We start from the raw sequence: 12,659 nt of genomic DNA on the forward strand, positions 1-12,659 counted from the left end.
AATTTACAGCGGGAATCAGGTAACCGTTAATATCGTCCGTGACGATTACGATAACCAGACTGCGAGTCTTTATGCAAAATAAAAATTTGTCTCTTTTAAGAACTTCAGAAAGATGAAAAAATACATTGGTACTCTTTCGAGTTGCAGCTACCCATTTTTACCACGAATACATAAAATCCGCTGTGTAATAATGAGCATGAATACTTCATTTACGTTTAAAAATTGAAATTTGCAAAGTATAATGATCGAGCTTTATCGGGATAGGCAGTTCCGGTCTCATTTAACTGAATCGCGATGATCGCAGATGATTTTTCGGGATGATTCAACGGCGATCGTGTCGACGAGTGAATTATGATAAACTATAACAGAATGATAGATCACGGGGATCGTGGGGGTCGCGATAAGTTCGAGAGCCAGAGCGGAATCGGCTCGGGAGGTTTGACGAGTGCGCGTCCGTGAGTAATTGCACGCCCGGCCGCTGCCAACTTAACGGAAAGAAATATCGAGCGCGAGCAGTTAGCGAGCACTCCCATTCCATTAAAAGATCATTAATATACGGCGAAGCAACGCGAGATAAAAAGAACGAGCGATCCAGCGCGCTCGCGCAAGAAACGCGAAACAGGCGGCGTCCCTTTGATGTGCACGCGTGTGCACTGTGCAGCGTGCGGCCATCGCTTGTGCACCGAGTGACACGCGGTGGTTGCTGCAGCCTAATCCAGTCGGAATATTTCTTTTGCAGTTTTCTGATTACTCAATCCTTAGCACTTGCAGTTGTTCGAATTATTTTGAACTTCTCCTAGCCACTTCCGTCATGAATGCATGAAATGAAACATGAATTTTTACACCAATATTGCTAGGAGGTTGATAATAAATGCTAGGAGCTTGAAGAACTACTCACCATCATACATTTCAAATTTGAAATTTTCAATATTATTTCATTAGATAAATTAGTTTAAAGGAGACCCTACAATTATTGAAATCATGAAGCAGCTTACATGGAAATTGATTCGATAAATTTCTTTATCCAAGCACAATATTATAATAAAAAATGTACAGAGTATAAATAAATCGACTCTTGTCATTTTTGTAAGCTAAAACATTTTAATCGTTTTTAGTGCTCGGTAGGTTTAGCGTTGAATGATCAGTTGTACCTTTAGGAATAAGACATGATGCCCATAGTCCAAGGGGTCATAAAACCTGGGGGAACAAATAGAGATACGATCCCCAATCATTTCAATAATTAGATCTTAAACGAATTTTTTTGTTGCCCTACGCAACAATCAGAATCTCCAGCTGAATTTCCCAGCCTCGAAGCCGATTCGCCGGCCTCTGGCCCATACCCAGAAGCCGAGGCCGTGGCTCAGCCTCTTCCACGCATCCCGTGGAACGAAATTCACTGGTTGAATAGAACCCGTCGGCGTTCGTCCGACAAAAGAGCAGGGCCGCGGTTCTATCGTTTCGAGGAGAGAGCGTGCAACGCCGCGGAAGGCGGGTGGCCTCCTCGGCTCCGACTCCGTCTCGGTATCCGGCGAGTGTAGATATATCGTGGGGTTCGGGCGTATTCGGCCGGGCTCGTGAGTTCTCGGTGGTTGGTGGTGGCCGCGCGCACCTCCGCCAAGAGTTTCACGCTGCGTGGAACGAAACTCGTACGCGATCAGCCCGACCGAGGCCGCAATCCCGGGATCCTTGGATACAGCGTATGGCCGCATCGTCGTGTGTCCGGCGCTGATATTCGTGTTCCCGTTGACCGGCGCGACAGTTCGAACGGTACGACAACGTAAAGAGAGTATACACACCGGGGTGGATAAAGGTGGCGGGTCGCGGGTTCGTCGGGTTTCCGGCGGGTCTCGGGTTCGATCCACCCCCGCGCAGAGCCGCGTCGGAGCCCCGGTCGCGAGCTGGTATCGGACGGCAGCGCGCCCGGAGAGGCCAGTGTACCGTAAAAAGTCCGCGGACCACGGTGAAGGAAAGACCGCACCGCCGCGCGCGCGGTCTGTCGAGAATCGTCGCGTCTCGTCGCCGCTTCCGGACGAAGGAGGAGGAGCCCCGGAGCCCGGTAGGAGGGAGAGAGAGCAGCCTAGGAGCCCGGCGCGCGTTGACAACCCCCGTGTGCCGTTCGGTCGCGAGTGTCAACCCCCACCCCTCTCCCCGCCCCAGTGAGATATACCCCCTCTCTCTCTCTCGCTCGCTCGCTCGCTCGTCTCGTACCATAGTCGTCTCTGTCTCTGTCTGTATCTCGGTTGTGTCTGCAAGAGAGGACGAGAAGAGCTCCGTGTGCGAATCGCGCGAACGACGGACGGCGAATGACGAGGAGGCAAAGGTCCAGCTAACGATCCGTCCGCCGCCCGCAGGAAAATCGCAGTCGTAGGCGGGGCCTAAGGTCGGGGACACGTGACACGGAAACTGTCACGCCGCCCTTGTCGCCTCCCCTCCTCCCTCGGACCCCCTCCACTCGACCGAAAACCAGCCTGGCTATACGAGCGCCGCTTCTACCAACCGACTGACTGCGTGACGCCGCCGCGCGCTTCTACAAGCTCCGTCGAGCCACTGGCTACCTTTTTCAGGAGACCCCACGACGACCATCGCGACGCTGCGACGCGTTGTGATCGTATGCCTGTGACCATGTTGCAGAAACGACCATACCCAGAAGGAGAACGATGCTTCTCTCCTGCTTGGATGATTCTACAGTGATTTGTCGTTCGGCTAGCTTCTTCAGACTTCGAACCGGTGTCTTTTAACACCGACTAGACAGTGAGCAGTCTAGCTGGATGATTATGCTTCATTGTTTAGGCTACCTCTTGTTTTATGGGAAGTAGAAGGTTCAGACGACGGGAGACTCACTGCCGTCGGAGACTGTGACCCCGCCAGGCTCGCGAGCATCGTGGATATTTCATGACGAAGCATTTTGAAAAGAATTTCGGGCGTTGTTTAACTCTTCTTCTGGGAAGAGTTGATAAACTAACGTGCTGAACAGGATTATTGTGTTGAACGATTTTATATGGTAGCTGTGTCCAGGTGTATGCTAATGCAAAGTTTGAGAATCATCTTTCAACCCTGTTCCTAACGGTCCATTTGATTCGACGAAGAATTTATTGATGCAGGAATTGAACAACTATCGTGTCGAAAACAAGTTTCTCATATGGCAGACAAGTTCAAGTGTATTTTGGTGCAGACTTTAAAAATCGTTTTTTAACTTGGTTTAAGCTGCTGCCGACTTTATTGTAGCAACAATTGAAAGACTGATGTGTGTTGAGAAGAAATACTTTGGAAAATATAGCATTAGGGTGGTGTTCGAGTCGATCTCGATGCAGTGCTTCGAAATCGTTCTTCAACTCAGTTTCTGACGATCAATATAAATTGTTAGTCCGTTAAAAATAATGCTGTCTTCAAGAAGACGCTAAAAAGATTTGTTTAATACGCGTGTAAACATTCCTAAACACCTTCGACAACTTCCAGTCGTGAATAGACTTGAAAGAATCGAATGCTTTAGGGGCATCGTCCATCGATTCGCACCTTAGCCTCGACCCTTCGATTGAATCCGCTCGATACGCCCATCGACGTTTAACAAACTCGACAAACAAGGCTGCAAATAATCCTGAACATTCTCGACAGTGTAACTAACAAAAAGTGTCGGAAAAGTTCAGACGTTCATCCTTCTTGCACCTTCTCCGATTCAGAAGTGTGATTCAGGATTCAAGTGCAAGGATTCTTCGACAGTGTTGCCATCAAGACACACGATTCTGTCAAAGATCGCGAGTCTAACTGAATTGTCAGCCTCGACACCTTCTCAATTTTTCACAAAATTGATCCTGAAGTGTGCGAAAGCTCCCAAACCAATGCTCGTTGGAGATTGTGAGCTCGGAAACATAATCTACCGTCGAGCCCGAACAACTTGAAGAAAGCGTTAATGTTTAACAAAACTAATCCAACTTCTTGGAAGATCGTGACCTTCTTACACCATCTTGAACGGACCTAGAAGTTCATCAATCGTGTAATTACCAAAATGATACCTGCTCAAACTGAGCCAGAAGTGTGAACGATCCAAAACGTCATCAATTTCACTATTGCCAAAACGATTAAACAATCCCATCGTGAAAGATCCAACTTCACCAGTGCCGTCACCAAGACAATCCCATCACCGAAGATCGTCAACCCGAGGATATTACTTGAGATAATCCTCTGAACAGAAAAATGCGCGTTCCATCGCATCCGCTGAACACTCGCACCACAATCACTTCGAAAACAGTTTGACGCGAGTCCCCCGCGATTAGGCCAGCCAAGAACCATCGCGCGTGGCTCCCCGAGGATGCAGCAGGGCAGCGTGGGTAGCTGCGACGGGGACTCGGTCCCCGAAGCTCGCAAATCGCGAGCCTCTTACAAAGAGTCTGAAATCGGTAGAAACGAGTCGGAGAGGGTGCGAGTGAAGGTCGAGGTTCCCGAGTCGAAGGTGTTCGAAGTGAAACGAGAGCCGCAAGACGACTGTCCAGTTGGTCAGCAAGACTACCAATACGACAGGAAGGCAATAGTGTCATCTAAAATCGAGGGAAACCCTGAAATCCCAGGTCACTGTCATGTCCAGCATCCAGGATACAGACCGATGACGGGTTTGCCGAATTCTTATGGTTTCCCGCACTTCTACGCTCATTCTTCCATGTCGGCCATGCTGCCACCTCCTTTCCCAGGTGCCAGACCCTCTCCTGACCGGTCGATGGTCAAGTTAGAGGATCACGAGCATGAACAAGAACGATTAAGAGTGCCCGGTGACGGTTTTCTGCATCACGAGCATCAGCGGTACGATATCGGTGATTATCATCATGGAAAACCGCCTGGATACCCTGGGATGTCTTATCCACATTTTCGACCGTCCATTCAGCAACGATACGCTGGACATCAGAACAACAGCTATGCCAGGGCTGCGCACTTTCAGAACAGACATAAGTGGAGTGGCGCTGCGCTGAGGGGAATGCATCCTGCCATGCCTGTGAGTTGCGCATTTTTTCTCAATGAACAATCTTAACTTCCACATGGAATCGCGGGGTCTCATAGCGGAAGCTTTCAGCTCTAGAATGAGCCCAGAGTGATCGTCCTGTGACCTTTTATTGAGGAGTTATGGTAATTTAATATACACTAATAAACTAGGGTCTTCTGATAGTATAAAAGTAAATTTCTCCACTCACAAAATCACAGTTGCCCCCAACGCGAATGAAGAAAGAGTCTCTAACCATTGTTGCAAGTTCGATAAAATTTCTGGCTGGGTGGTTTAAGGATTGCAAACAATTGGAATCGTCGAATCGATTTTTTCTATCGCGGACACCAAGCGAGACTCCAGCGGATAATGTTAGGAAAAGCGCAAACAATAGGCTAATGTTTCTATCCGACTTTCACTCTGATTGCTTGGACTACGTCCAATCACGGAACACCACCTGTGTGCTAGGAATCGATAATGCAAACGCAGGCGTCAAGTCCCGAGGAAGAATGAAGGGAATGTTAATGGCAACGGTGCCAGAGCAGCGCTGGGAACGCGGTTTCGATAGGCCTACGGTTTCGATAGGTCGTGGAAAGTGAGCTGTTAACTTGACCCATAGCTTCGTATAAGTGTCCGCTGGATTTGCATTTGATTGCTATTATTAGAGCGCGCGAGTGGAGCTTGCTTTTTAAATAGGCTCGTCTATAGCTTTGTAACTACCCTCGCACGGCCACGCTGTATCCATAATATGTGGACTACTGGAGCAAACGTCTATGGTGCCTTTGTTATTGTAGGATTTTTCAGGAAGCTACTAAGAAAATGGAGAGACATCAGTTCGGATAACCGAGGTTCCACTATGTCGTGGATTAAACAATTAAACATGACCCAAACTGCATCGTGTTTGGTCTCATTTTAATCAGAAAAATGTCACGAATATATCCAAAAGAGTTGCATAAAGGGACAATCAAAAATGAAAAAGTACTGTCAATAAATTAAAATCTCTCGAGCAGTTCTCATGAATATGTGAGTATTTGTTCAGAATCAGTGGGAAATGTGTCAAACTGATCACCATAAGGTTAAATATCCCAGAATTGTAAAATTATATTGACTGAAAATGAAGTATTATAATTAGGAATGAGTATTTTTTTGTCGCCGAGTTTTCAGTCCCAAAATAGGACAAGAACTTTAATTGATCGATGCTCGTATCACGTATTGAACTTGATCCCACCGCTAATGATGTTCGATGCAGGCGTGCAGGATGCGCTTGCGGTGCAGTTATTATTATCCGCGAAATCGAAACGCAAAAGAGTCCGTGTTCTCAGTCGAGTTGCTCCGCTTTGGATTACGATACCAACTCGTTAATATCGACACATACCGAAGAATGCCTTTTGTTCCGGGACGCGGAAGCACAAACGTTGGCGATTTTACTTGCAGATTAGTTTTAATTGCGCCCCGCGCGCTAATAATCCATTGAACGCCGCTTTCTTTCGTTGCGTTCGACACGGTGCATTGTAAACAGCGTGCCGCATTATGTAAGGGACGCTTTGTATCGGTTTCGAGGATATTTTCATTGATATGGATGCTCATTTTTCATATTTTTTGGTAGAATTTTTTGCTTACCAATTTGTCATATTTTTTCTTGTTTTTAATATTATCTTGTTCTTTTATTTTTCCACTGTGACAAATTAGTTCATTCTATTTTAGTTCGTCAGAAATGTATAAATTCAGCTATTTCTTCCGAGCACGTTTCTCTTCATTTTTCACTCCATTTTGTTCGCTCCTTCTTTAATTTAGGAACTTCAAGTACTTGTTTTTCTACAAGTGAGAGAGAAGCAATATGTATTAGGGAATTAGAAAATTTATTTAATTCAAATGAATAATCTCGGCACTGATTTTTATCCTGTTCATTTTTAAACGAAACAGCGGTCATTGAAATTGTACAAACTGAAAAAATATTTTTCTTCGTTTCTAGTTCAACCCCCACACGAACGGCAACCCTGTCTGTATTATTACTAGACTGTGGAACTTTATGCAAATTCACATTTTTGTACGCAAATTCAAAGAAACTGCAATCAAGTGAAATTCTATTCCCTTCGCGAGCATATTCTCAGCAGAGGATAAAACGGAACGCTGTATTCTATGTATTTGACTACATTTTTATTTTATAATTCGCGTGCGCTGTACACGCATAAAGCTTCCTAGCGAATGCATGTACAATTTGGAAGTCAGTTTAACTTTTCCAAATTTAAAATGGACATTTTTAACTCGAGTGATTGTTTAATATCGGTTGTAATGGACATTTCTGGGTTCATTCCATTGGGAAAATTCATATCTTCACAATCTGGTATGAAAATTACAGTATTTGATAACAAATACGATAACTTGAACATTATAAACTTTGTAACAAAACTCTTTTACTTTAATAGGCAGTAAAACGTCGTAAATTTTATTTAACCTTCTTTTAGATAGTCTCAGAACATTTAAATTTTTGCAAGGTGTGGTTTCATTCCCTATAAAATATAGACAACATTCAACAATATCAAAATTCTAAAAAATTGGAGGATATAACTACCTGTATGTACAAAATCGACGATGTCTCATGAAAATGTCATTGTTAAATTTATTTAAGAATAGTTCTTTTCACCGTTGATGGTAAAATTCCAGAAAAAGCTGCAGCAGAACGCAGGGTAAAACGCATCAGTGCGACAGAAAGCGTGGTCGACCTGCAGTTGGCACCGTGCCATTTTTCTCGGGTTCGTAAAACAAAGGCGAGCCGGAGGGCGACGTCTGCGTCGAGATTTAGCGAATCCCCGCGAAACCTCCGCTCTAAATCACAGTGGTTAGATCGATCGGCCCTCAGAGTACATCTAAGAGCAAAATGGCGTGTTATTTCCGTGACTGACGCAGAGTTCTCTACGATAACTGTCAAAATTTTATCCCCACCACTGTGCGGAGACCACTTGGAACCAGCGAACCAGCCAATCAGAACTTTTTCTTTTTCCTTTAAAGACGTGGAACAAAATAAATTTACGTACACCCACAAGGGGTAGTGTGGGACTCGGGGGACAAAGGGGGTCGGTGTCCCCAATACCTACTAGCAAAACCACACGTCGCTTTACGTCGCTAACATCGTTTTACGTCGCTTCTTCAATTGCTACGGTTATTAAGCGAGAGAGCATAGTTTAGGGCCCCGCTTTTTGCATTACTCCTAAACCATGTTATAGTTCGGGCTAGCACTCCTGTTCTTGGCCTTTCGGACAACCAGAACTGTCGCTCGGCAGATCCGACGACATACAGTTACGGAGATGCTGCTGTAACTGGGCCCGTGATGGACAGGGTCTTGCGCGCCGTGGTTCTCGGTCACGTCGCGTTATCGTCGCACGACCTGCGAAGAACTGCCACAAGGGTTAGGCGGTGTATACCACGGGAGTATTAATGAAATCAAATGAAAGCTCGCGATCGCTCGGCCAAAAATTACCGGCGGTCCGCGCCCGAAATTACAGTGATTACACGCGAGCGTGTCGGTTTGGCCCCTGCGGGAAGGACTCTCTCTCTATCTCTTTCGCTTTATTCTGTTCGGAACCGCGTGCCCAGATCCACGAGGCCCATTCAGCGCAGAACGCCGTTCGATTACGAGCGGGAAATGGCGAGCGCGCGGAACGGTTTGCTCAACGATTATTATAATAATATCGGAGTATTAAAATAGATGCGGGGCAGACGCGTTCTCTGCCGGACTTCTCGGGTCCCCGCGACTTGCCACCGAGCGCATTACGTATTCTATCGTTATATAATGTGTTGTACCAAATAACGCGTGGCGTAATGTGGTTACTTTACAAATTACGCCCGCGGCCAGATGCCGGGGAGGCGGGCTTCGATTAATTCAAATTGCCCGCCGCGATACACTCATCGCTTTGCCATAATCCTCCGTGCATCGGACTCTCTTTCGTTCGAGCATAAATTGCTCGGTTTTCTTTGCTGGCGGATGATCCCTGTGTCGGGGCGAGAACACGCGCAGGAACATAATGGCGAACATGATGATTGACATTTTGTTATTTCCAAAATAAAGGCATTACGTTTTTCAATTATTATCTCAAAGAACATGTAATGACCGAAAATATAGTTTATTTCTCTTATTATAATTATATTTTCTTTTATAATAATAAAGTTATTAAGTTTTTGTTGTTCAATAAAGTTATTTCTTAAAAGAAATCATTAAAAGCACTTTCTGAATTTTGAACAGCTAGATCGGCGATCGGCCGCACTGTGCGACGAACAGAGTGCGCGAGAGCGGCACCGCTCGTGATTGCGGAATCGGCTCGCATTTGCCGCGATTCCACCGTGGATCGTCGAGTTAACGACAACCAGCGTACGACAAAAAGCGTGTGTTCGGTGTTATTACCTCGAAATGAGGCATCCCGATGATATACCATCCCACGTATCACGGGGACGACGGCTGTTTGTACGCGTGTACGCACTCCATCTCTCCCGGTCACCCCTTTCGATACTATTCGCGGTAGCTTTGCATGTCACTCGACACGCCGTATGAATAATTAATGGACCCCCCACCCCCTCGGTTTACGCGGTGTTTTACCCCGGGTTCTCTTTTTCATTCGCGACTCCGATCACCGCCGATCGACGCGTTTCCGCAAAGCGGAGAGGAAAAAACCGGATAGGAGACTCGACCGTCACGGCTCATTGCGAACAAGTGATTGTCGCGATTGCGTTCCTCGTTCGCCGGGTAATTGCTTGCCTCGAGGTTCTACTCGATACGAACGCAGTTCAACAATTTCGTTGACTAAATTCGAAAATAAATTTTTACTGTTAGACCAAAGGTTTGCGTCATATTGTTAAATAACAACTTTATTAATCAACTATACAAGTTGTCCCAAAAATGTACTTCCTTGGAGGTTACTTCAAATCACCTTAAAAATCGCCCATTTCAAGGACACATTTTTTGATTACAGTGTCTTGCAATCAATGCCAACAATTTTCATTTTGCATAAAAATCCGGGCTATTAATTACTTGTCAAATGTGCAACGCAGAACCCGGTTAACACTAAACCTACCGAGCCTTAAAAGTAACTGGTTCCCTTATAAAAATGACAAGATTAATTTTATTTAGACTTTGTGCGGCCCCTATTGTAATACGTGCTCTACTAAAGATATCTATACAATCATTCTCTATGAAATCATTTTTATTAGTTCAATAATTGTAAAATAAAAAATCTGGAACCGGTCATTTTGACCTGTGGTGGTAGGTTTAGTGTTGAGGCGAGTACACAATAAAGACAACGTAATAATCAGCGATATTTGCGTGTCCCGATAGAAGCATACTCATTCCGCCTCATTTCCTCAGAAATGTCGGCGTGTCCCCCGTCCACGGTGAGTTTTTTCTCGTGCGTGGCGCGGCGTGCGTCGACTCAATTAAATGCACGTCGGCTCGGTGTACAAAACTGCATTGTGCCGGTAACGTGGCAAGACTTGTTTTCACGGCGGATACGAGTCGAGACGAATCGGCGGCGCCATGTGTTGCGCCCAATTGGACGCCCTCCAGGTAGAAAAACGCGGCGGGGCCCGGGCCCATGGGCCCAGAGGCCACGGACGCATCTGGCGAGCGGAATCGCTCCGGGCCCCGTCATAGTGTGACGCATAGCGCAGCAAAACGCGAGCCGAAATCGAATTTTCGGCCTTGTTGAAAATCCACGCTGTCATGGAAACGGTGGCGGCTATGAATTAAGGTACTTGTCCCAATCACTGCGCCATTAGGCTTGTTAATTCATGAATTATTTCATTTCAATCCCATCTGTTCAAAATTTATATCGATTCTCGAACTCTTCCTTTTTATTAGAATATTTTTTTCGAGTTGTCAATAATTTAAAATTATGTTGATCATCTATTTATCCAATTCTGCTAAATGTTCTTGGAAAAGTGTGCATTATTTATGATTCCAAGTTGATTTTTACTTCTTACTTCAATAGCAAAGCACATTTATAAAATGTCTGAATAATATTTTCATAAATTTTGTATCTCTCTCTGTTATGAAGTCTGAATAATGTCTCTGTAAACTGGCAAGCAAAACGGATAAATGGCACACCGGATGTTCCGTTTCGAATCGATGTCACGTTCGTACGTCATCCCGTGCGGATAACTATGCAAAAATGATTACGTCGTCAGGCAGACCGAGCACGGTCGCGCTAATTACCTCGCAGACGAGTTCGACTCAACCGGGCACGGTGCAATGTTTACAGTTACGTGCGTAATTAAGTGCATATAATTATGGAAATCTGGTGCGTGCGTGCGAGCGCGTGCGCATTTCGTACCACCTAGAATAGGGGAGAACAAATTGTCCTACGCGCGACCATGTGCTCGTCCCTGCTCCCGTTATCCTCTTGTTATCCGCGGGACAATGGAACAACGAAATTATTAATTAAGCGGCTGTCTCGTGGCACACTAACGGGATCGATTAGACCACTGTTCCCTGTGAGACCGCGCGGAGCTTTAACATTAAATCTACTATCGCTGATCTGATGACCAGCTTCATTTATTCTCGACCACTACTGTTGTCAGCAAATCGTACTCGAAGTTTCAAAAATCTAGCAGGTCCATTTTTTTTATAATTAACCCCTTGCCGTATTTTAACGAGTCAAATTCGCGATGAAGATTTAAATAAAGTCTGACAAATATGAATGATATGCCTTTCTTTTTAGATGAAATCAAATTTGATTCTCTTCGATTGATAAATGACCTTTACGACATTTTTGGGGACAAAGATGTTTAAATCGTTGTAACTGTAAAGAAAATGTTACGGCAACGGGTTAAATTTTAATCAAGTACGCTCCGTGATAAAAATTGCGAGAAACTTCAATTTAGTGTTGTCATTTCGACAAGTCACTTCCAGTTGCAGGTTAACCGGATGCATTTGGAGTTGCACTGTGACAACGAATTCAGACACTGCTCCAGCTCTGTCGAAATAGAGAGCAACGAATAAGTAACAGGTGAGAGTAACAAGTGTCTCACGGTGAAAGGCGAAAGGCGGACGCAGCGCGAAACGGTCAAGCCGAACCTTCATTTAATTCCTAGATCGACGATTATCTGCTTCTTGTATTTGTTTTCTGCATTATTCGCTGAAAACAGCGTCAAGCTTCTTGTTACAAAATTTAATGGTGCGTTTTAACATGAATCCAATATGCACTCCATAACGAACTATTTCATACCGAGAAACATTCTTGAAATTATATGCAAAGAAAATTTTTCTGCGTCGATGAAAAGTGGTACAAGTGATGTTTTGGGGACAGGGTGTATTTAACTTAATCAGCGCAATCCACAATTGTCTTCACCCTATTTTCCAGACTCGGCTGTATTAAATCCTTAAAGTCTCTTCACCTCGAGCCTATTCTTCACTAAATCGTATTCACCCTCGGTAAGACGATAGCACCGATTCCGCAACGCCTAGCGTCGATATAATCAGCTCGGAGGCCACCGGTCGGCGATAAATCATACCTCAGAGCGCGGCGTCAAGGAAACGGAAACAAATAAATCAGCGCGGCGCTGCGTTTGTCCCTGGAACATCGCGAATTAGCGTTTCGGTCGTCATCCCGCGATCGTTTATCCGCGAGATCTCGCCAAAACGGGCGACCGACTCGACGACGAACAAAACAGCGAGAATCCGGCGAGAAAATTGTAGCCGGCCTTC

General features: G+C 45.3%; 1 protein-coding gene across 2 annotated transcripts in view; it reads left to right on the forward strand.

Annotated features, from left to right (window-relative positions):
- The first annotated feature begins 1,589 nt into the window (after window positions 1-1,589).
- LOC143215655 (uncharacterized) overlaps window positions 1,590-12,659 on the forward strand; it is a 204,803-nt gene continuing 193,733 nt past the window's right edge. The window contains exon 1 of one of the 2 annotated variants that reach the window (XM_076437966.1): window positions 1,590-4,981. In XM_076437966.1, coding sequence (XP_076294081.1) covers window positions 4,307-4,981 — 675 coding nt within the window. In that variant the 5' untranslated portion in view covers window positions 1,590-4,306. The remainder of the gene's footprint in view (window positions 4,982-12,659) is intronic. The other variant, XM_076437975.1, reaches the window with a different exon arrangement.

The sequence above is a fragment of the Lasioglossum baleicum genome, chromosome 2 (genome assembly GCF_051020765.1).
Source record: "Lasioglossum baleicum chromosome 2, iyLasBale1, whole genome shotgun sequence".
Lineage (NCBI taxonomy): Eukaryota > Metazoa > Arthropoda > Insecta > Hymenoptera > Halictidae > Lasioglossum > Lasioglossum baleicum.